The sequence below is a fragment of the Myotis myotis genome, unplaced genomic scaffold (assembly GCF_014108235.1).
Source record: "Myotis myotis isolate mMyoMyo1 unplaced genomic scaffold, mMyoMyo1.p scaffold_m19_p_18, whole genome shotgun sequence".
NCBI classification, from domain to species: domain Eukaryota; kingdom Metazoa; phylum Chordata; class Mammalia; order Chiroptera; family Vespertilionidae; genus Myotis; species Myotis myotis.
In genome coordinates this window covers 25,343,556-25,367,850 of record NW_023416322.1, presented here as the reverse complement: position 1 = coordinate 25,367,850, position 24,295 = coordinate 25,343,556, and the positions used below count along the sequence as shown (strand labels likewise).

The window sequence follows — 24,295 nt, the reverse complement described above, 5'->3', positions numbered from 1 at the left end:
GTTAAGTTTCTTTTAGGAAAAATCCCTAAGGGATAATATAGTATTTTATTGTGTTTAATTTTAACCTAACATGCTTTACATGTACTTTTTATTCTTATTTATAGTAGACCCAAATGCTTTGTACATTGTAGAACCCCTCAAGTTCTCTCCAGAAAAAAAGGTAATATTTTGTTTCTTTTTAAGTGTCATGGTTGGCTATGTGGTAGTAGATGAAGAAGTTGGTTTGAACGGTTTATTATAACCTTTAAGTGGTACTTAAATTACTCTTCCTTTCCAGTCATGGTAATGATATAAATCAATGTTTACAAGGGTCAGCAGACTACTACCTGTAAGCCATAGCTGGCCTGTGGCATATTTCGTATGAATCTGGAGCAGTTTTTAAAAGGTTTTAAAGTAAAAAAGAACATACCGAGACAAATGTGTGACCTGAAAGCCTAAGATCATTATGTATGAAAGCTCGCTGATTCCTGGCTGGTAATCATGGATGGAGGGCCAGTACATGTCAGGCACAGAGCCTCATTTTTAATGTTATTTATTTATTATTTTTTAAATCCTCACCTGAGGATACTTTTTTTAATTGACTCTAGAGCAGCAGTTCTCAACCTGTAGGTCGTGACCCCTTTGGGGGTCGAACGACCCTTTCACAGGGGTCGCCTAAGACCATCGGAAAACACATATATAATTACATATTGTTTTTGTGATTAATCACTACGCTTTAATTATGTTCAATTTGTAACAATGAAAATACATCCTGCATATCAGATATTTACATTATGATTCATAACAGTAGCAAAATTACAGTTATGAAGTAGCAATGAAAATAATTTTTTTTAATATGTTTTATTGATTTTTCACAGAGAGGAAGGGAGAGAGATAGTTAGAAACATCTATGAGAGAGAAACATCGGTCAGCTGCCTCCTGCACATCTCCCACTGAGGATGTGCCTGCAACCCAGGTACATGCCCCTGACCGGAATCGAACCTGGGACCTTTCAGTCCGCAGGCCGACGCTCCATCCACTGAGCCAAACCGGTTTCGGCCAACGAAAATAATTTTATGGTTGGGGTCACCACAACATGAAGAACTGTATTAAAGGGTCGCGGCATTAGGAAGGTTGAGAACCTCTGCTTTAGAGAGAGTGGAAGGGGCAGAGAGAGAGGAACATTGATGTGAGAGAGAAACATCGATCAGTTGCCTCACATATGAGCCCTGACTGAGAATGGAACCCACAACCTAGGTATGTGCCTGACTGGGAATCAAACCTGCAACATTTTGGTGTACAGGATAATGCTCCAACCAACTGAGCCACCTGGCCAGGGCACAACCTCATTTTATAAGCGGTTTTGTCTTTTGTGACCAATAGGTGGCAAAACTCAGAATAGACTTAGGCTTTTTTGTTTCTAAAGCCTGGGCTTTTTCCATTTTGCCTCTCCAAGTAAGTTGTGCTCATCTTGATTAGAGGAGATTGTAGGTGAAAGAATGTGGGCTTTAGAGTCAGATAGCCTAGGATTCAGTCACAGCTTGGCTACTTACTATGTTATGAGTTGGCAGGGACCCAAAACCAGGGATAAAATCCTCACCTGTCAGGGTTGGTGAATAAGATATACCTGAAAGCAGCTAGTATAATATCTGGTGCATCATAGGTATTCAGATGTGAGTTAGCATCCCCATATCTATATTCAGAGATGGCAGAGCTTTTACTGAGTGGCATTTACTAAGTAGGAAGGTAATGAAGGTATTTACAAAATAGACCATTGTTACTTTTCACCAGGAGGTGGCACTTCTCCTCCATTAGCTCAGTTCTCTAGACGTTTGATGAGGTAGCTAACTATTGGAGGTCTAATTCCTACCCCTTCTTTTACTTGTGTTATAGAAGAAACGCTGCAAGTACAAAACAGAAAAAATTGAGACCATAAAGCCAGCAGACCCATCACACCCTGTAGCCAATGGAGACATAAAAGGAAGGAAGCCCTTCACGAACCAGAGAGACTTTTCTCATGTGGGAGAAGTGTATCACTCTTCTTACAAGGGTCCTCCCTCGGAAGGGAGCTCAGAAACTTCGTCACAGTCAGAAGAGTCTTATTTTTGTGGCATTTCAGCTTGCACAAGTCTGTGCAATGGACAGTCCCAAAAGACAAAAACTGAGAAGAGGGCTTTAAAACGAAGGCGCTCCAAAGTCCAAGACCAAGGGAAGTTGATAAAGACTCTGATACAGACTAAGTCAGGGTCATTGCCGAGCCTGCATGACATCATCAAAGGAAACAAAGAGCTCACCGTGGGGACGTTTGGTGTGACAGCAGTCTCGGGACACATCTAGAATAATCGAACTTTTCATACTGGAGACTTTCTGTTGTTGTTCTTTAAAGAACAGTCTGTGGTATTTGAAGGGTTGAGGGGAGGGAGGAAATCATAATGGGAAAAGTATTCAGAAATTATGGTTTCTGCCTTTTAAAAGTAGGTGGGATTGTGTCTGTCAGTCTTGGTCAATGCACTGCAGTTCTGCAAGGCTGATGACTTCCCACAAGGACAGTGGTGGAAATTTTCTAAAGACGTTTTTCCACAGATTAATTACTGGTAGTTTGGAAGCCCAGTTCCCTGGGTGGGGTAGGAATGGAAGCCTGAACCTCTTCCTGTAGCTTTGTTCCTATTTCTTGCACCTTCCATATTTATGTGCCTTTTGTCTATTTATAATGCACTGGAAGAGGAGGGGGACTTTTCCTGTCATTTGATTTCTTTGATAACTTTGTTAGTTTTTTTTTGAAGCTGCAAACACTACAAGGCTTTAAAGTGATCTGCTCCCGGAGCTCAGTAACGTGGGTCAGAAGGCGTGAAGAGCCTGCAGACTTGCCAAGTAGACTTCTGTTTAGCAAACTCACCTGAAACAAGCACTCGCTGGAATTTTTAAGTCTGTTTTTAGGTAAATGGTGATACTGTTAAATGTTGTTTTCATTTAATTTATTCACACTCGTTTTCAGTAGTTATTAACTCAGTGAAGAAAACAAAACTACAAGATCTTTTCTTACAAATGACTGGTATTTGCAAATAAATTTTTTATAAATTCACCTTTTAAACATATGTAACCACTGGTAAAGGTTTTCTGTAGCTACATTACATTTTAAACATTCACAGTAAGCACCAGTCCTGCAGACATTCCTGACTACAAATAGAAAATGTGAGCGTTTCTCCATGAGTCCAGGTCCCAGGTGACACAGTCCCTGCCCAGGGATGTGCACAGAACCAGCCAGGGAGTTTGTTGAGCCTGTCAGAATTGGTCAAGTCACAGGGATTGCTAGTCCTCGGTGTTGGCTTTGTATTGGCTACAAATGTGCAGAGGTGTACATGTGTGCTGTCCATGTGTCTGTCTTCATTTTGTCCTTGTATTTCTTTAATTGGCAGAGACTGTATTTGTATGTATTTGTACATTAATGGGTGAAAGTGGAAAGTTTCTTTTTGAAAGGGAGAGAGTTGACCATTTTGTGTTGTCAGACTTAAGTTATAACTTATTGAGCACTTTTTGTAGTAACTGTTTAAACTTGTCTAATACCTTTCTGGGTATTGTTTGTAATGTGACTTATTTAAAGCCTTTTTTGTTTAAGTTGCTGCTTTAGATTAACAGTGTGTTTTTCTCAGTCTGTACTAATTGTACATTAGCCATTCAGAGCAAGAGGGTCTGATTGCACAGAAACCCACTGAAGAGCGGTTCAGGAGAAGCAGAGGCAGAGCGAAGCCAAACACTGCAGCGCCTGGCCCTGTATAGGGCGACGCTCAGTGTGTAACCACGGAGCTGTAGTGCCGTTAGAAACTGTGAATTTCCAAATAAATCTGAACACTTGTCTTTATTAATTGTTGCCTTCTCTGTTCTTTGAAGGAGAATGTACAAATCTGTTACTCTGAACAGATTTGTTGTTGCCACTTCAGAAACCAAGTTCAGCAGCATTCTGTTCCATAATTGGTCACATTTCCGCTAACTGCAAGCTGAACTGTCCCGTGAACATTTTATTGCCATACGGTCACAATTTCATCCTTTCAAACACTAAAAGGAGGCACTGAATTTTTATTTAGTAGATAGAATACATGTATATGCTTTTCTCCTATTAGGGGCTATCTTTACGACTACTCATTTAATTTTTCCACATCTAATTAGAGCATAGCATGTTATGATTTGGTTTTATTTTTCCACTCTAAGATTATACCTAAATAAGGAAAAAAATGTGAAAATTGCTGTTAATAGATTTGTGCCTGGTAAGAAGCAAAGCTATGTATATATGAACAGGGATGGGCAAAAAGTAGGTTTACAGTTGTGAGTACACGGAACATAATTTATTCTCATATTATTAAGTATTGTATTATTTTCCACACATTTTTTTTTTTTAAATATATATTTTATTGATTTTTTACAGAGTGGAAGGGAGAGAGAGATAGAGAGTTAGAAACATCGATGAGAGAGAAACATCGATCAGCTGCCTCCTGCACATCTCCCACCGGGGATATGCCCGCAACCCAGGTACATGCCCTTGACCGGAATCGAACCTGGGACCCTTGAGTCCACAGGCCGATGCTCTATCCACTGAGCCAAACCGGTTTCGGCAACATTTTTTGACATTAACAACTGTAAACCTACTTTGCCCACCCCTGTATACGGCTGCTCCTTGCTAGTCCACCCCAGTCTACTTCTCATGTTAAATAAAGCATTAAGACAGTATAAAATAAGAAGAAACTGAGGGTTTGAAGAGCAAAAACACAAAGCAAAACACCTTTTAGTTGAATTTTTTAAAAAGTTGTACATGTAATTTGAGGAATTTTATTTTATTTTTTAAAAAATATTTTTTATTGATTTTTTTTTTTTACAGAGAGGAAGGGAGAAGGATAGAGAGTTAGAAACATCGATAAGAGAGAAACATCAATCGGCTGCCTCACACCCCCTACTGGGGATGTGCCTGCAACCAAGGTGCATGCCCTTGACCGGAATCGAACCTGGGACCCTTCAGTTTGCAGGCCGACGCTCTATCCACTGAGCCAAACCAGTTAGGGCAGGAATTCATTTTATAAGGCTTATACAGAAAAACAGTTCTCTGCTACCACTATACCCCTGCTAAGTGTCCAGGAAAAGAAGGGAGAATGGGAATTGAACCTGCAAGCTTTTGGTGTATGGGATGACCCTCCAACCAACTGAGCTACCTGACCCATTGGCTTAGCTCTTAGGCTTGCCTTCTTTTCCCAATAATCTTATACCCAGTGTTTTCCTCTAAACTAGTATCTTTCCATATCATGTTGCCTAATTTAGCTGATTACTCTGAACTAATGGAGTCCATGACTTTTGGACTCCATTATGCGCTTCTAGTGGAGTTTTCCTGTCTTTGCTCTTCCCTGCCTTTGCTCTTCCCTGCGTGAATCATAGGGGATTTACCTCCCCGGGTGCAATATATTATCAGTTTTATGTCCAGCAATTTTCTGGGAGATGCTCTGTTTAATGGGTATAGAAAGAATGCCTGTAGCATGTTTATTAGATGAAAGTATATGAGTGTGCCGCGCCAGCACAGCCAAGGGTTTGGTGAGGCTGAGGAGGAGGGAGAGGAGGTGGGGGGCGGCAAAGGATTAAAGAAAAGACAGACAAAGAGAATATAGCTGGGGCTTGGTGGATCTCCTGTGCCTGGATGAGGCCACAGAGAAGGATCCAGCCAGCAAGCTGAGGCTTTATTTCATAGAGAAAAACAAGGTAGTGGTCAACATAGTTACAATGTTCTTGTGAGTGTCACTTGTTTTGGCAGCACTTGCTGCACCTCCCACAGCCCATTAGCTACCCAGGAAGGAATTAGGGAGAGCGATAAGGTTAACTCTACAACCGCTCCCTACATATGAGTACTTCCAAAAGATATTTTGTTCAATGAGGTAAAGTAAAAATACTTCATGAACACAATTGTCAGGCAGGGACTGCCATACCCTTGACCGTAGGTGTCAGGAAGTTCACACAGGGCAATTCTAAGAACCAGGCAGCAATGAAGAGAAATGAACAGCTTTCGCATCAGTGGTGAAGAGAAGTCTGCTCTGCCCAGGAGGAGACAATCAGAATTCTTATTTATTGGGGTTTATGGAACTTTAAAAGAGGAAGTACAAAAATGACTCAAAATCCCCACATGAAAAAGAATATTGATTTGAGGGAGCAGGAGATGCTAATGCACATCACATCAAAGAGGCTCTAAGTAAAAATAACAAGCAGCACAGCAGAGAACGGAAACTGTGGCTCTCCCCCCACCCCCAAGAGTCTCTGATCTCCCCCCACAACCCCAAAAAACCGTGCACACGTATCACAGGAGCCCCATTTGAACTTGAGCCCTGGTCAGTGTGTGTGTCTGTCCCAGAGCAATCGAGCTCATCAAGTCACTCAGAAATGCCTGCACTATTTACTGCAGGGCCCTGAGGCCTGTCCCAGGCTAGCTCTTAGCCCATTGCTGCTTGCCTATTATAGTTCCATCAACTAAGTAAAACTGGGCATTTCAGAGTGTTTTTTTTTTTCACTGTAGCACTGTAGATCAGTTTAGAGCCATCTCTGCTGGCTATTGGATTGCAAACATTATAAGTTACCAGGAATGAGAGTCTGAGCCTGGTGCCGACCAGATCACCTTCAGTCAATCCTGTGCTGACTATAAATTGATCATACTATTTATGACAAATGTCAGTCTATTGCTGAACAGACGCTGTGCATTGAATTTTCTTTCTACCACAGTTACCATACTTAAAGATAATCTATACGTGAAATCTGAGAAATTATTTTTTAAGTTGATTTGACAGAGAGATACTGATTTGTTCACTTATTCATGCATTATTTGTTGCTTCTTGTATGTACCTTGACTGGGGATCAAACCCGCAACTTTGGCATATTGGGTCGATGCTCTATCCAACTGAGCTACCTGGCCAGGGCCAAAGGAAATGATTTCTTGTCCTCAAGATTATCACTGAGGAACATTGCTAATAATTCTATACCTCCTGTAAGAGGAATTATAGATGCAAACTTCACTGGTAAGGAGCTGAACTAATTTTCCCCAAATCTGTAATCTAACCCCTGTTGAGACCATAGCTTGTGTTTGAGATGGTGGCTAGCTGTGATTGGCTGTGATTGTAGGTCTTTATGGATTATCTTGGGCTAATCAACTGAATTAACTTCGGTTTCTAAAACCTATGAGCACCATAGGAATTTTTTAATCTCTTTCAGAGGGCAATGTGGGTCACTTTCTTCTTCACTGCCTTTCTCCATAGAGGACATAGAAGAAATTTTCAAAATGAAAGTATAAGAAAAACCTACTAGTTTTTTATAGTAAGTGGGATGCAAGAAACTAGAGACACAAATGACCAGGGAGACTGGGTCAGAAGGCTGGATCAAGGACAAGATCAATCCTCATAGGCATTATGGCAGGTAAATAATGACTTTCCCTCACACACAAACAAGTATTCACATCCAAGAGGTAAGCTACCTGGGGAGCTACTTGAGTAACTCGAGACTGAGGACACGTGGAATTCGTTTCTTGTCTTTCTAGAGGCTCCTCAGATGGTGTTCCAGGTAATGTGTCTGGGGGGGCGGGGGGGAGGGGGGTGAGGGGGAGGGGATGTGGGGTAGAATGGGAACCTCTGCCCAAGGACCCTGGGTTTTATAACTTGTGATAGGTTGTCTCTCAGTCCTTCAGGAGGGGGAGGGCATCTGTCACAGAGATTTATTTCCTGCTTTAAGGGGCACAGAGCAGTCAGCGAGTTCTTCCCACTACTGCTGCTTTTTAGGTGACTTTAGAGCAAAATAACGCATATGCCATTGTGGGATATCTTGGGGCAGCCCAGGGTCCCAACACTATCATGGTAGAATTTTTTATTTTATTGAATTTATTGGGGTGACCTTGGTGAATACAATTATACAGGTTTCAGATTCTACAATACATCATCTGTATATTATGTTTACCACCCAAGTCAAGTCTCCTTTCATCACCATTTAAACCCCTTTGTCCTCTTCTACCTCCACCCCCCCCCCCCACACACACACACACACACAACCCTTCCCTCTGGCAGTCACCATATTGTTGTCTGTGTCCATAGTTCGTTCTTTCTTTTTTTCTTTGTTTAAATGCTTCACCCTTCTCACCTACCCCCCCCCCACAACCCCTCCCCTCTGACAGCTGTCAGACTGTCTCTATATCCATGAGTCTGTCTCTACTTTGTTATTTTGTTCATTAGATTCCACATGTGAGTGAGAGCATATGGTCTTTGTCTTTCTCTGATTGGCTTATTTCACTTAGCATAATGCTCTCCAGGTCCATCCATGCTGTTGCAAAAGGTAAGAATTTCTTTTTTTATGGCTGAGTAGTATTCCATTGTGTAAATGTAACCATGGCGGGATTTTTAAGCCAGGCATTCTGGAGCCAAGCTAGAGGTTGCAAACTCACTCATGCAGATGGAGCAGGCAGGTGACGTGAGGAAGCACAGCCTGATGTGAGACCAGAAAAGACCCTGTGGATGGAGGGCACAGCCACAGGACAGGAGAATTGCTCCCTGGCACAGCCCCTCTCCTAGCAGCTCCTCTGGCTCTGTGCTGTGGTTCCCTCTGCCTCCTGCCGCCCGAGTTTCCAGTGGTTAAAGCCTCCTTTGTCTAACGCTCTGAGAACCCCAGCGAGGGTGCCTGCAGGTTTTCTCGAAGACCCATGGCTGGGCAGCCTCTCCCCGTGTGTCATAGCTCATGGAACAAGAGGCGGGCTGAATCACAGTTGCTCGGCTTTGTGGCACGCACATGTTCCATTGTGCTCTGGAACGCCAGGCTCCAGCCCAGACCACAGAGGGCTGTGGGCAGAGCAGCCTCTGATCTGTCTCATCTCTGGAAACCCTGACTTTTCGGGCTGGGTCAGAGCCAACCCAAAAGAAAGTGCCCACACTAAACCCTGCAAGAGAGGCAGCGGCCCCGGGCAGGGCGACAGGCGCTGCCTGGGGTGCTCGTGCCCCGGAGGGTGGCTGAGGGGGACAGCCGGCCACAGGCACCACGTGTGTGCCTTCCCTCGGAAGAGCAGGGCTGCTGCGGGAGGGGTGCAGGTGCAACTAACCTTGCTGCCAATGGACAGGATGCGCCGGACTGGCAGGAAGGCTCTGATCACATGAGCAATGAGGAATCTGGTCACTTCTCAGACCGACAGTTCCTCTTGAACTGGTTACTTGCTTGATCTTTTTTTCTTTTTTTTCCTTAGACACAAAGTTAAAAGAAATGAGTGGGCCTCATTCTTCAAGCCCCATCTCAGATTCAACCTCCTCCATGAACTGTTTCCTTCTCTCCCAGCTCCACCCTCAGTCCAAACAGGACTCCTCTCCTTTCCAACCCGCTACTAACGTGCATGTATCCAGAGCGGTTATCGTGCTAGTAACGCAGTTACTGTTCCTGGGACCTTCTCTGCTTCAGCACGGTTTGTGTGCTCTGGGCCACCCGAGTGTGAGGACTGGCCAGCGCCCCTTTGTCCCCTAAGGTGGGTAGTGCTGAGCTCAGCACGCAGGAGCTGAGGGGTCCAGGGTAGACCCTGCCGTGGCTCACTCCTGGTCCCTGATGCGCTGCACTGGGCACACACTGGGCAGGGGGTTGTGAGGCCTTCCGAACACTTTTCAAATAGATCAGGTCGGGCTGGTGGAGCCCCCAACATGGCATGTGCTTCAGAAAGGTGTGATGTCTTCTGACTGCTCATAACCTTAACAGTCATCATGTAATCTGAGGGCTGCAAACAAGACCCCACTGATAGGTGCCTGTGGCAGTGCCTGAAAGACAGGGGTGTCTCTGTGTTCCCTTGGATCCCCGCAGGGGTATAAGGTGCCTGGTGCTCAGGGGGTCGGTGGCAGGAGGACCGAGTAGCTCCTGGCTTTGTGGGGCTTGTTAGCCCGCAGTGTGCCCCTTCCTCCAGCTCCACGTGGGGAGGAGGGATTGGCGGTCCACAGGGAGTCAGCCAGGAAAGGCCGCAAGAAATCTAGGCGGCTACTGAAACACTAGGAGCGGCAGTCAATCGTGAATGCTGCCCCTTTGTTAAAGGACCAGTGTACACACTCAGGGACAGAGATGGAAGGAAGGACTTGGGGATCGGCTGTTTATGATAAATGGAGGAAACACGGCTGATGATGAACCCCTATTCAGGCCTCTTTGGGTGCATCCACATTAAAAATCAGCCTCTGGGGACCTGGAAAGCCTTGTGGGAGTCAGAGGAGGCGAAACCTCATCGAAAGCAGTTTCATGCTCGAATTGAGTCTCACGGGAGGTTGGGTGGGTGGAGGGACGAGATGCAGCCCAGGATGGGCTCTTTTCTCTGGGCAAGCTGGGCTCTGCCACTGGCACCCCCATTTGGTGGGGTTGACCTTTTCTCAGGGGCTGGCAGGTGTCTGGCCAGGAACAAAACATTGGCCACTACCCTTTCCCTGAAACTCTTGCTCCCTTTAGGCTTTCAGTGTTTGTGTGCATTTTAGGTCTCTTGGTTTCAAGTGTCAGAAACCCAACTCAAACAGGCTTACATTTTTAAAAAAGAAGGAAGTGATATGCTGCCGCCACGGTGCTCAGTGGAGTTGGGGAAGGTCTTTTATCTCAGATTTCCTGGGCAATGAGGGGGTTACACTGGATGACCACACTGTGCTGAGAGCCAAGGCAGGGTCCATGCCTGACCCGGGCCACATGGTACGTGCAGAGCGAATGAATGAATGAATGAATGAATGAACGAACAGATGACCGTGTGTTAAGATTGATTTCAGTTCTCACTCCCATGACTGTGAACACAGGCATCTCTCCAGCCAGGAGGTGCAGGAAGATGTGAAAAAGTGGAGAATGTAGAAAATGTGCATCTGTAAATGAGAGAAGAGATTTCTGAGCAGAGAAGCCTGGACACTTAGCGTCAACCCCAAGACCTTCTGCGAAAGGAAGTGGTTCCTGCCGCCTTCTGACCACTTCCGCGTATCCCACCCATCTTGTGCCTCACTCTGGGGAGAGGGAGCTGAAACTGAACCAACAGAAGGTGTGTGTGTGGGGGGGGGGGGGGGGGCGATCAGACTCTTTAGAGATCATAGTTACTGGGTCCTTATTCTTTGCTCCAACCCTCTCCAGGCCCTTCCTCCGCCCTTGTTAGCCAGAGCCCAGGGAGCATGAGTGGAGCCTTTGCAGAAGGTCTCTCACACACACACACACGCACGCACGCACGCACGCACGCACGCACGCACGTACGTGCGCGGCAGGGTGCAGGTGGAGTGTAGAGAAGTATTTGCTGTGCGGGGATAAGGAAACGTGCAGAGCCATGGGGTGAGTTAATTCAGAGCTGCCAGGGGAAGGAAACCGCAGGCCCTTTGCTCTCTCCCTGGAATCCCTGCCTTGAGGGATGTAGCCCAAGCAGGCCCCGGGGGAGCTCCTCCTTTCTTTACAGAGCGGTCGCCTTCATATGTGAGGTGAGATGTGCAAGGATGAATGCACTGTGGGGTCCGGTGCGCCTGGGCCAGGTGTCTGCAGAGCAGAGGCTGACTCAGACAGGTGTCCGCCCCTGTCCTGGGAGGCATCAGGTGTGCCAGTGCATGTCCAGGTGTTTCAGGGGGTGTGTGGGGAGGGGCAGTACGAGGAGACAGGACTGAGTCTTCCTGACTCTTCCACACACCGGCTGTGGTCTTTGGGGACTCCGCTTACCTTTGTGGAGTTCAGGTCCCCATCGGTAAGAAAGGGGCATGATAGGGTGACCACAGCATTCTAGCGTTGAGATTCTGGAGCCATGGAAGGTTCTGGGCTGGTGAGAGAGCTGCAGATGGTTTGCAAACCAGGCTCAGGGGCGAGTATCTCATTTGTGAGATAACAAACAGGTGCGGCCTAGCACTCGTCACTCACTGGGCCGAGGCTGGCTGCCCACTTTCTGCTGGCGCAAGGCTATGGGTTCAAAACTGGCTCCTTGTGGGACCCGAGGGTGGGAGGCTCTCGAGGCATACAGCTGCACAGCCCTGACCAACATCTGCCAGACTCTCAAAGGAAACAGTGGGTGATGAGAACAACGACTTTGACATTTCAGCCTGTCTTTGGTGCATCTGACTTTCCCACAAACCCACCATGACACACGTTTATGCAATGAAGTGTTTGAAACATCAAGAAGGGGTTCATGAAAGAGCCCACAAGATCAGGCATTTCCAGTCTTAAAAGATGGTGTTTGGGGTGTGTCTCACACCCCACCCCACTTCCTCACCGCCCTGCAGGTGGGCTCCCAGCCCTGTGCTCTTAGGGGTGCTGCTCACAGGGAGACGTGAGCATTCTTGCTTCGTAATCACTCTCATTCTGTGACCTTTCGGGGTTAGAGTTTTGGCTCAAATGCACACAAGGTGTGGGACCTTTTGGAAGGATGTGTGTAGCCTGGAAGGATGAGTTGGGGGATAAGCTATGAAGCATCACTCTTGTTTCTCCAAGTTACACCAGGAGAAAGCAAGAGAGTGAGGATGACAGCGGCAGTGGGGCCAAAATGATCACTTCACTTATTTGAGCGTCAGTCTCCTCATCTATATTTATTGAATCAACAGATATTTATGGAGTGTCTCCAACACCAGTCTAGATTGGGAACAGCAGCATCTTAGGCAGAGGCCCTCAGGTGGGCAAGTACTTGCCATGTTTGGTGAACAGGAAGGCCAGTATGGCCACAGTGTGGTGAGAGAGGTAGAGTAGAATGAGATAGGTTGTAGAGTTCGGAAGAGCCCAGATAATGCAGAGGCTTAGAAGTCATGATGAAGAGTTCAGATTCCTTTCTCAAGGCGATGGTGAGCCACAAGAGTGTTGTTTGAAACCCCCTGGCAATGGGCAAGGAGACACCTGAATGGTGGTGTTGCTCTTAGATCAATCAAGGGCAAAGCAGATGTACAGTCCTTAGTTCATCCTAGCTTGATGCCTGTGTCGGTGGACAGAGCTGTTTCATGCCTGAGGCACATAAAAATAAATAAATAAAAAAAGAGTGTTGTTTGACACAGCAGACCAACATGGTCAGATTTCTACTTGAATGTGAATGTTGTCAAGCTTCTCCAATAAAATAAAGTCAGCAGCAGGCCAGCAGCACCTGCAGAGTGTCGGGGAATGGGGCACATCTCATCACTGACTGAGGTTGCGGAAGAATTTTCCATTCCCCCCAAAGAATCCGGTTCCTGACCTGGGACCCTCCTGCCTTCATTAATTCAGTCCATGTGTATTGGTTGAGACTGCACCCTTGAACAAGACAGACAGTGTAACACATATAATTTGTCAATGCCCAGTGCTCTCCCTGTCCCTAGGAGCCTGTATATTACCATTTCTACATTCCCTGGCAAGTGGAATCCTGACTGGGTCCTGACAATGGAGAAGCAATTGCAGGAGATTGGAAGGTGGGAGAGGAGGAGCCATTGTTCAGGGCAGCTGCTGAAAGGCATGTGGGAGACGGCACAGGGGTGGGGCGTGTTTCTTGAGCTTTGTCATGTCCTCCTAAGAATCGCCCACTTGAGTGCTGCTGGCAGCTAAAACTATTGGCTGTAGCACGAATTTTTCATTTCAAGGTTTTGCATTTCAGTGACCTCCCTGACCTTTGCTCCTGCAGCCTTCAGTCCCTGCATTCACCCTTTCCTTCCTCTGCATATTTGGAGTGGCTTCTGCTTTCCTGACCAGCCTCTGAGTGATCCACAGGGGCAGGGCAAGAAGGGGAGTATCTTGGATCTGATCATCCTGTTTTTGGGGGTGGGGCTGAAGGATCATTTTGGCCCCATTGCCACTGTCATCCTCTCTCTCTGAATTTCTCCCCTCAACCTGGTGTAACTTGGAGAAACAAGAGTGATGCTTCATTCCTTATCCCCCAACTCATCCTTCCAGACTACAAAAGGACATCAAAGTCGCCATTCTCTTGGACACAAGAGATCAAATTGAAACATAAAGTAAGCGGTGGCTACCTACCTACTCAAGTGAGAAAACAAACCTTCTACCCCTTGCAAATTTTCCTGAGCCAATTAGATCTTGTGAGGTGGGAGTAGAGAGGGGCCTCTGCAAAAACAACAGAGAAGCAGCACAGCCTGTGGAGAGCAGTCAGAATTGGCTGTGAAAGAGTCTTGGCTCTGCCTCTCACCTTGTGGAGGGAAAAAGCAAAACGCCTGAAAAGGAATGGGAGTTGGATGGGCCACCGACTTCTCTACAACGGCTCTGGATGCGAGAAGACAAAGAGTCATCGTTGAAAAATCTTGTGTGTGTGTGGTGGGGAATGTCTGATTTAGGAATGTATGTCCCTCTAAACTGCCACTCAAATATGAGTGTTATTATAGAAAGGCATGAATCCCGGGAGGTGGGGGATCTCTGGGGTCATCTTGCCCTCCACAGAGAGGAAAAATAGCACAGAAAACAGGGCACCATGTATAATCACAACAAAATTACAAAGTGTCAAGCAATTAATCTAAGAAAGAATGTAGGAAACCATCCTAGAGAAAAATTTTAAAGGTCGTGGAAAATCTAATCAGGGAAAAAACATTGTAAAAATAACCCTCCCCCCAAACTACTGCAATTACAGTTAATCGTGCTCTAGAACATTTTAGGGACATGATACTATTTTGTCCTAATCTTTTCAGGAGAGGTTAAATATACTTAAGTAGCCAAATCAATTTGAAAAAGAAGAGCGAAGCGGGGAGCGGGGGTGGGGTGGGGGGGGGGGACTTTGCCATAACTAGCTCTTGAGACATTCTACAAAGCCATGATTATGAAAACTGTGTGACCCTGGTCCTGGGATACAGAAACAAACCAATGAAATGGAAATAAGAGCCCAGAACAAGACTCTATGTAAAAAGTTGTTAAGTGATGAATAAACCACTAGAATTGAACCTCCCAACAGAAGGTTTAGGCAAGGAAGTGAGAGAACTAAATTTGTTTTTCAAAACACCTTTCTTGCAGCATTTTGCAGGGAGTCTTGGGTTTGGGAACAGCTGGTGGCAGAGTGACCAGTTAGGGTGCCATTGCAGTATTTCAGGTGAGAGATTACAAAAACAGCAGCAGGAAGAATGGGAGTGGAGAAGGTGTGATGTGAGAAACAATTGTCCTGGGTGACTAGTTAAATGTAGGGAGAGAAGAAGAGAGGGGAGTTGAAGTTGTCACCAGAAAGAGTGACCTCAGGTGATTACAGGTTGTATAGGGAGGGGTGGGGCGGGCGAGTGTGGCAGGGACACAGGTTTGGCGCTGATTTGGTACAGGGGGAGAGCCACAATGATGGTCACGGAAATGCCAAAGCATGATAGAGCAGCTAATGACATTGGAAAGCAGGGCCCTCCAGTAGAATGGAGAGTAAGAGTTTGTGAGAGGTTTATATGGTTTATAGGAAGAAGGACTATGACCAAAGCTGAGCTGGGAAGTTGTTGGCACATAAATGGTACCTGAGGCCAGAGGAAAGGGTGGGGCCAGTCCAGGTAGAATTGCCATCTTTACCAAAAAAACAAACAAGTAGGATAATCAGTTCAATTTGAATTTCACATATACAATGAATACTTTTTAAAACTTACATTCCTTGTGATATTTAGGACCTACTTAAGCCTGCACATCATTTACTGTTGATCTGAAATTCAAATTAAACTGGGCAGCCTGCATTTCACCTGCCAGCCATAACAGCCCCTGCAAACAGGAACGGCTCCGGGGACCAGGACAGCATTGGCTCTGGGGAGGAGGGGTGCAGGCTGGGCAGCCTGGAGTACGTGTCTCATGGGGAAGGGGGGCAGCTGGTGCCCAGATCTTGCTGATTGCATTTGCAGAGATGGCCTTCAGGGTGTCCAACATCCTAATGTTCAAAAACAGAAGAGAAAATAGATGTTTATTATGAAATATCCCAATTTTATAAGGGGACAACCACTGAAAAGAAAACACATTGCAAGGCACAAGCAAAGCAGGTCTGTGGTTCCATAAGGCACATGGGCCACTGGTTTGCAACCTCTGGTGGACTCTCTGGCGAGTGGATGGGGCCAGAGTTGCACTGTAGATTATGGTGCTTTGGAAAGTCGGGTACAAAAGCTTTGTGCAGGGGGAGGATGACAGCAGGGGATGAGTCTTTCATGTAAACGGTAAGATGTGAAAGCCACGCTTCCCACCACAACTACTCGGCGTGCCCCTAGGTGCCTGGATGTACCCATGGCCACTGCGCCCGTAGCTGGGCGGCAGCTGAAGCCACGGGCCTGCACCTGGTGCTACCTGCTCGCAGGGCCCGCCCAGCCTCCCGCCAGCCTCTCCGGCGCTCGCGCAGCCATTGGGCAGTGCAGGCTTTCATCAGAACGTTGTGGGTGGAAACTTCCCGGGGTTTGCGCTGAGCTTCCTGAGGGTTCTCAGCTTCAGATGCAAAGTGAGTGGGTGTCTCTCTGAGAAGCTGAAAGAGAGAACCAAAGTGAGGTGTTTCCCTTGACCATGGAAACTCTATAAAGAAGGCGCCGGCTCCCTCCTCTCGAGCAGTCAGCAGCAGATGTCCCCTCGTGACACTTGGACTCCAGGGACTGAGAAGGAGGTACGCCCTTTGCAGGTTCTGTGGCTGCCATGCAGCAGCCTCTAAACTACCCGTACCCCCAAATCTACTGGGTGGACAGCAGGGCCCCCTCCCCTTGGACTCCTCCAGGGACAGTCCTCCCCTGTCCCTCCTCGGTGCCTCGAAGACCTGGCCAGAGGAGGCCACCGCCACCACCACCACCACCAACACCACCACCGCCGCCACTGCCACCCCTGCCTCCACTGCCACTGCCACCTCTGAAGAAGAGCAGGGACCACAACACAGGCCTGTGTCTCCTTGTGATGTTTTTCATGATCCTGGTAGCCCTGGTTGTGCTGGGGCTGGGGATGTTTCAGCTGTTCCACCTGCAGAAGGAGCTGGCCGAGCTCAGAGAGGTAAGCCCTGTGCTTGCTGGGGCCCGAGTGCTGGGCTGGGACAGCTCCACGCAGTGGACGGTGTCAGGCTGCCCTGGTCCAGGCGGACCACGGTCTTCCTTGCAAAGTGCTCTTCAGTCCCTTATTCCTGCCTCAGAGGTGGACTGTCTTAGCCATTCTGTGCTACGGACAGAGAACTGGAGGCTCGCATAAGTAAAAGGAATATTTTTTATCATGTAGAGGATCAGGGTCATGAGAGGCTGCAGCTACAGTCTTCCTTCCTGAGATGGCAAGTCAGCCTGGTGAGCCACGTCCTTAGTGACACAAGGAAAAGGAACATTGAGCATCACTTGGAAGTGAATTTGTGCAAATGGCCAAACTAAAAAAAAAAAAAAAATTAAAAAAAAAGTTAAAAATGTCAGAAGTATGCCAAATCACAAAGCTCAGGCACAGGGAGACACAGCTGCTCGGCCAAAGTCCGAGGTAGGAGAGGCTGTGAGGTATGTAGATGCCTTCCCAGAGCCTGTTATATTGAGCAATTCTGTCTCCTTTGCTTAGGAAACTTTATATTTATTATACAACTTTTCTTTCTCTCTTTGTCAGTCCTCCAGCCAAAGGCATATTGAATCATCTTTGGAGAAGCAAATAGGTGAGTCCTTTTATGCATGCAGACTGAGTTTCCAAAGATGGTCCTCAGAGCTGGGCCCTGTGGGTGGAATGCTGTGAACTGCACCTGTTCTGGGGCACATTCTACTACAATAGGAATCCTGGCTGATTCTGAATCTCTGGTCCTTTTGGTTCTCTGAGCTGCCCTCAACTATGAAGTCAAGTTAATTGTTCAAAATAAGTATATCTGAGTACTGCCCACAATTAAAAATAATTTCCACTTAACTTTGGGAAGAGACACACACCTCTTCAACCCTGGATCTTTGTCGCCTGAGCAGCTGGCTCCAGGTCAGTCTCCTTCCTCAGGCCTCCTGGGTCCCAGGCACAGGGCAGTGGCTGAAACTCCCCAGAGAGGTGGGGGTAGAGAGAAAGAGAGAGAGAGAGAGAGAGATGTTTCTAGGAAAGGTCTTCTCTTTAAATTCTCTAAGAGATTAATCAAGAGTCAAGCTTTAGTTAAAGCATTTAATAGGATGTGCCAAAGCTTTTAAAAAGTGGGGAATTGATCATCCTCATTAGGATGGTTCTTTTGCAGTCACTAGAAAGACTGGGGGAAGACGTCGCCATTATTCAAAGGGTAGTCCAGCTTCGACCACAGAGGTTATTGTGAACTATCTTCAATAATAAAGAAAAGGCCTAGCTGGCATGGCTCAATGGTTGAGCATCAACCTATCAACCAGGAGTTCATGGTTTGATTCCTGGTCAGGGCACATGCCGGAGTTGCAGGCTCGATCTCCAGTGTGGGGTGTGCAGGAGGCAGCCAATCAATGATTCTCTCTCATCATTGATGTTTCTGTCTCTCTCTCCCTCTCCCTTCCTTTCTCTGAAATCAATAAAAACATATTTTAAAAAATAATAATAAAGGAAAATTCTTTGTACGAGATCCAGGACAGGAGGAAGGCGAAATGTTGAGCATTGACCTCATCACATTTCCGGACATAGTTTTGGAAACTGTGGGCAGACAGATTTAGGACAGAGAGATTAACCTAGGACTTATGGACCTTTAGACTTGGTAAGAATAGGAAGGGAGCTTAGATTGCATCTGGTCCAGTCATCTCATTTTTCAGAAGAGGGACAAAACACCAGGCAGATGAGGCCACGTGCCCCAAACCACTGGTATGAACCTACAGGGCTTTCCAGTATATGGACTGATACCTCATGAAATAAGGCAACTCCCATCTCTCTATGATGACTATGAAATGAAAAATATAGATGGGAAGAAAGATGCCTCTGCGAAGACAGTAAGTAAATCTTATTAGAAATTGGGAAGAAAACATAAGGCAGCACTGGCCAGTCAGTAAGGGGAGCCCATTCCTCAGGCAGTGCCTGCTCAGGTGATCCAAATCGCCCTACTGCCTAATGTAGGAGCCAACCTCAGGAGGCTCTGGTCCCCAGCTCTGGGTCCAAGTCCCTAAGGGTAAGAAAGTCCAGATGGGCACAAGCAGTGTAGAAATATTTGCTAGAAAAAACAAAGCCTCTAGAAGATTTCTAGGCTAAAATAGATTTGAAAAATCAGTGGAATGTGGCTGGTGAAACTGGTACATAATTACTCATCTTTCACCCACTCTCTGAAGTCATCTTAGTGATTAAAAGTCAAGCGAGCAGATGAGTCAGGTCTACCAACCCCAGAACAATCATCTTCTCCAGATCAACCCAGATGGACCCAACATTGGTTAATTATCACATGGAAATCAAATTAGCAACTTTACTAATAAGATAAGAGATGCAAATTAAAACAAGAGATACCCATTTTCATCCATCAAATTAGGAAAGGTTAAAAAACAAACCTAGCTGGGATGAGAGAAAGGGGCTGTTTAAACATGATGGACAGCCAGGGGCCTGTAAATTCTGAAGAGCAGTTTGGAAACATATATCAAAGGATCAAAACTGTTAATTTACCTTGTAATCTTATCACAAAGAATTTATCTTTAGAAAATAATTAGAGCTGTGCCTGAAAAATTATGTACAAGGATGTTTATCACTTCCTTATAAGGCTATTTATAATAAACAATTCGGAAGAAATGTAAATGCCTCTTAATAGGAGATTAGTTGAATGTACCATGGTGTATTGAGATGACAGCATAGTAAACAGCAGCTAAAAACCATATATTAGAAGAACACTTAATGTCATGGAGAGTGTGCACTCTATAGTGTGAGGTAAGAACATACGTTAGTTTAATATTGACTATATACATATATGCATATTTTTACATCTTTATGTTCTTAGCAAAGAACTGGAAGAATTTCTATTTTAGCATAGTGACTGATTCCCTCTGGGAGGCACTAAGCTTCTTTATGTATATCTTTTTCATGTTCCATTTTGCCACAGTTAATTCATTATCTCTTTTATTCATTCACAAATGTTCTTGGGGTGCTTCCTATGTGCCAGGCTGGGTGTTGGGTTGGGGGTGACCACTGAGAACAAGAGAGACGAGGGACCTACCCTCATTGAACTTGAAGCAAGTTGGAGGAGCTAAACCAAAGCGGGCAAACAAACCATATCTTTCCAAAGTGTGCTGAGTGTGCCTAAGGCAGATGGTCTGGAAAGTCCCAAGGAGGTCTTGTGATTGTGTGTGTGTGTGTGTGTGTGTGTGTGTGTAGTGCAGTGGGAGGGTAGGAGAAAGCATTTCAGCAATGAAAATGGCATGTGCAAAGATCCTGGGGCAGAAAACAGTCATCACCAAAGTATGGGATATATTTCTAGTTTCCTTATTCCAGTATTTATCCAGCAGGTAAATCTTACTGAGCGCTTTCTATGAGAACTATACCATACAAGGCACTCTGAGGGCTATAAAGATATGCACCATTTCCTGTCAGAACATGGCCTAATGCCAGATCAGCTGCACAGACGGCTTGTGGTGCAGGAATGCAGGCAAGAGTCAGCTTTGCCTTTCCTGTTCACTAGCACCTCATTCATGGTGGGTGATCTTGGGTGGCTGCAGAGGTAGCAGGAGCTCAGGGAATGTTCTCAGTTGTTGAGGCCTTCCCATGCACCTTTCTAAGACTCCTTCTCCAATGTCTTAGCTCAATTCATTAGCTAAGTGGTAGCTCTATAGCTCTATCCAGTTCAATATTTGAAGTCAGAGAAGTAGTGTCTATTTTGAGAACTATTCTCTATTTTAACTCCTCAATGTAATTTAGCAAACATTTACTGGTCACATGCCCTGTGTTAGAAACTGACCTGAATACTCTGGTGGATTGAACCTGTAATAAGGAGTTTACCATTTATTTGAGAGAGTTAGGCAAGTTACACAGTTTTCACAGAAAAGGGGTAGGTATCCAAGTGGACAAGAGAGGTGAAGACAGGATGATTCTGGGAGGGGAAAATCCTATTTGACTAAAATGGCTTGGGAGGGTGCCCCAAAGAAAGAGGTATTTTCGATATTATTTATAGGGTTGATAGCAATCTAACATAGAGATCTGTTTGGAAGGGCATTCTGGGTAGAAGGAACAACATCAGCAAAGGCACAGAGGCAGAGAGCTGGGCGTGTTCAGGCCACACCAGGAGTCCTAGGGGAACCATACACAATTATACATTCAATGGATCCATTCAAGGTGTTTGAGCCTTATGATAATTAATTTGGGGCAGGTTGTAGAATGCCTTTGGGGAAGACCTAGCAGCCAGGAGGTGAATTAGCAGTCCTCTTCACCCTCTGGCCTGCCGAGTCTTCGGGACAGTAAAGCCAGAGCAGAAAGAGTCCCGGATTGGAGTCAGAATTCCCCAGTGTTGGTTCCCTCTGACCCTGAGTAGTCGAGTCTTGTTGAACAAGCCACCCAACTTCTAAGCTCATTTTGCCATCTACGAGGTGGGACCAGTATCTCTACCTGAAAGGGTTGTGGCACATTCTAAATGCAGTAACTGGTATGACAGCTCCTAATGAATGAATAAAATTGTTAATGAATGTCATTTTATTGTAACAGTATAACATGCCTACGTCTGTCTTAATTTGGTTTATTTTTTACCTCTCCCTGTCTGTAATACGGGGGCTATGAGTTCCACAGTTTGGATTTGCATTAGTATGTGTTAGACTGTTGCCATTTATGCATTTTTTAAAAAAATCTCTTTTATTTAAATGCCCTGTTTAGAGTTCCACCAAAAGAATAGTCAATATCTCATTTTTACTTCTATATCTTATCTCTCTACGATACAGGTCACCCCAATCCAAGCTCTGAAAAAGGGGAGCAGAGGAAAGTGGCCCATTTGACAGGTGTGTATCGGGAAGGTGCAAGAGGCAGGAAGTAGGACAGCTGGTTGGTCTCCATCACTGTGTTCTGGGGGAGCTGATAATTGGAGGAGAGGCCCAGTCCCGGCACGGGTGGACTTTCAGCCAGTGGTTGTGTTGTGGAGTGAAATGATTGACAGTGATGTGGTAGGGGCAGTCCCTGTGGGAAGTTCATACACACCCGAGAAGTATCACAGACTGCGTGCCACTGTCCCTGGGATTGCTTAGGCAGAATGATCCAGTCCAGAGACAGGCTTCTATAGAGCACATACATGTGTATGTGCCAAGCCTTGGGGACATGGAGAGAAACAATCCGTGGTTCTGCCTTCAAGAAGTCTAAAATCCAATAGGGAAAGAGGTACACAGGTCAGCACTTCAATACTGGAGAGGTTCTCTGCTTAAGGTGTGTGCATGATGTTGTGGGGACACAGAGGAAAGGGGGTTTCAGCCCAAAGAGGGGGACTGCAGGTGAGGAGTTGGGTCCCTGAGGTCCTTTCCAACTTTAGATCTGTAGAGTTCCTTGGAATTGGCTTTTTCCCTCCTGGAAGGACCCTAGAGCCTAACCTTCTATTTCTGAAGATCATAGAACCTTTGTTCCAGAGAGCCAAGTTCCGCTCACTAACTTCTTATTGCAATTGGTTAAGGGTATATATTATTGTCCATTGTGTGTCTCAGAAGGAATTTAGTGATGGATGAGTCTGACCCCTTGGCCAGCTCTATGGGGGTTATGTCATTTTGGGTAAAAAAAAACACACACAACCTTTTGCTCAAGGGAGGGCAGGTCCGCAGTTTTGCCTTGGAAGCTTAGTTTGTCGGGTGCGTGAGCATTCCTGGCTAAAATCTCCTCTCCGACTTGGTTTTAGGCAAGCCCAACTCAAGATCCATCCCTCTGGAATGGGAAGACACCTATGGAATTGCCCTGGTCTCTGGGGTGAAGTATAAGAAGAGCAGCCTCGTGATCAATGACACTGGGCTGTACTTCGTGTATTCCAAAGTGTACTTCCGGGGTCAGTCCTGCAAGAAACAGCCCCTGAACCACAAGGTCTATATGAGGAACTTGAAGTATCCCCAGGACCTGGTGCTGATGGAGGAGAAGATGATGGACTACTGCACTGCCGGCCAGATGTGGGCCCGTAGCAGCTACCTGGGTGCGGTGTTCAATCTCACCAGTGCTGACCATTTATATGTTAATGTGTCTGAGTATTCTCTGGTGAATTTTGAAGAGTCTAAGACATTTTTTGGCTTATATAAGCTCTAAGAGCACTTTGGGGTTCTCTCCATTATGGCTCCTTGATACAGGCACTGAGAATGTTGTCTTGAAGGAGGGTCTTCTTAAGCCCACTTGAGGTCAAGTGAGAAGACGTAAACCAAGAGGATTCTGAGACCACAGAGTCCAGCAGGTCTGCGGTTCCTCATCTCGCCCAAGGTCCATGAGCCAGACAGGATGAGGAAGATAGCTGGTGAACATAACACTCTGGGCTGCATGTCAAAATGCAAGATGGGCTAAAGCAGCTACCGGGGTGTTCTACACTCAGCTTCAGAGGCCAAGAGTGTTTGGGCACATTGCAAAGGACACCTTCTAACTCACCTCTTGCGGTGGGTCTACTGTCTACCTCAGGGAGGCTGTCTTTCAGGCGTAAGGGATGGAAAAGGTGACTAGGGTTGCATGATAAGCTCAAGAGACTGAAAGGCCTGTGTCCCAGTGGCAGCATTTTTACTTCTCAAGCCATAGCCTGAGCTGCCAGGTGATGCAAATAGAAAAGCTAGGGACATCTTTGGGGGATGCAGTCCATTCCCTATATAGCATGCATGTTTCCAGAGCAATTGTAGGGGTGTGTGTGTGTGTGTGTGTGTGTGTGTGTGTGTGAGATTAGAAAAGCTACCTAAATAGGAAGAACATGTTAGGGAAATATGGGATGCATTTGGTGTCGGTTTCAAATGCTTCTTGGCAACCAACTCTAACAGTCCTCTTGGATTGTCACCTAGTGATGCTGTTTTCCTATAATATAACCAGTATTTATATATATTTTGTGCATTTTAAATGGAAAGAATACATGTAATAAAACTATATTTTAGAATACAGATAAGAAATATGGATGTACTTTTTAGAAGTCAGAAAGATTTTGCTTTTTTCCTTAGTCTTTCTTCCTTCCATGGCTTCTTAATTCATTATGACTTAAGGCCACTTCAAGGAGAATTCACTGGGGTGAGAAGGACTTTGCCAGGCTCTCGTCCCCTCTCTGTATTTTCTTCCCTCTCTGTCTTCCATGATTCAAAGTTTCCATTACTGGTATTATTGCCGGTGTTAAGCTCACCCAACTTTCCATAGATTTGACGACAACTTGTCTTTTCCTGGGGGCATAGTGGAAAGGGCACAGACTTTGGGCTAAAATGACCTGAGTTTGAATCTTCGTTCCTCCACTTATTAACTATGTATTCACTGTGCAGGCCCCTTGACCTCTCTTAGACAGAAAAGGGCCGATATATACATAAAGTATCTGACACATAGTAGAATGTCAAAAAAAGATATGTACCATTATTTATAAGCTACTCTGTGAGAGACACTT

General features: G+C 45.9%; 2 protein-coding genes and 1 pseudogene across 12 annotated transcripts in view; all 3 read left to right on the top strand.

The window, feature by feature from the left end:
• The window catches only part of SUCO (SUN domain containing ossification factor), a 56,011-nt gene extending 52,169 nt beyond the window's left edge, over window positions 1-3,842 (top strand). For 8 of the 11 annotated variants that reach the window (XM_036344551.1, XM_036344552.1, XM_036344549.1 and 5 more), the window contains 2 exons: window positions 105-160; window positions 1,873-3,842. In XM_036344551.1, coding sequence (XP_036200444.1) covers window positions 105-160; window positions 1,873-2,316 — 500 coding nt within the window. In that variant the 3' untranslated portion in view covers window positions 2,317-3,842. Of the gene's footprint in view, window positions 1-104; window positions 161-1,872 lie in introns of those variants that run through there. The other 3 variants (XM_036344548.1, XR_004973406.1, XM_036344553.1) reach the window with 3 other exon arrangements.
• Window positions 3,843-12,792: 8,950 nt separating this feature from the next.
• LOC118673833 lies at window positions 12,793-12,937 on the top strand (annotated as a pseudogene).
• A 2,192-nt stretch (window positions 12,938-15,129) lies between these two features.
• Window positions 15,130-23,810, top strand: FASLG (Fas ligand). The gene is made up of 4 exons (XM_036344716.1): window positions 15,130-16,863; window positions 17,446-17,491; window positions 21,657-21,713; window positions 22,592-23,810. The coding sequence occupies exons 1-4, from the start codon at window positions 16,519-16,521 to the stop codon at window positions 22,984-22,986; spliced, it is 843 nt and encodes a 280-aa protein (XP_036200609.1). The 5' UTR covers window positions 15,130-16,518; the 3' UTR covers window positions 22,987-23,810.
• Window positions 23,811-24,295: the final 485 nt, after the last annotated feature.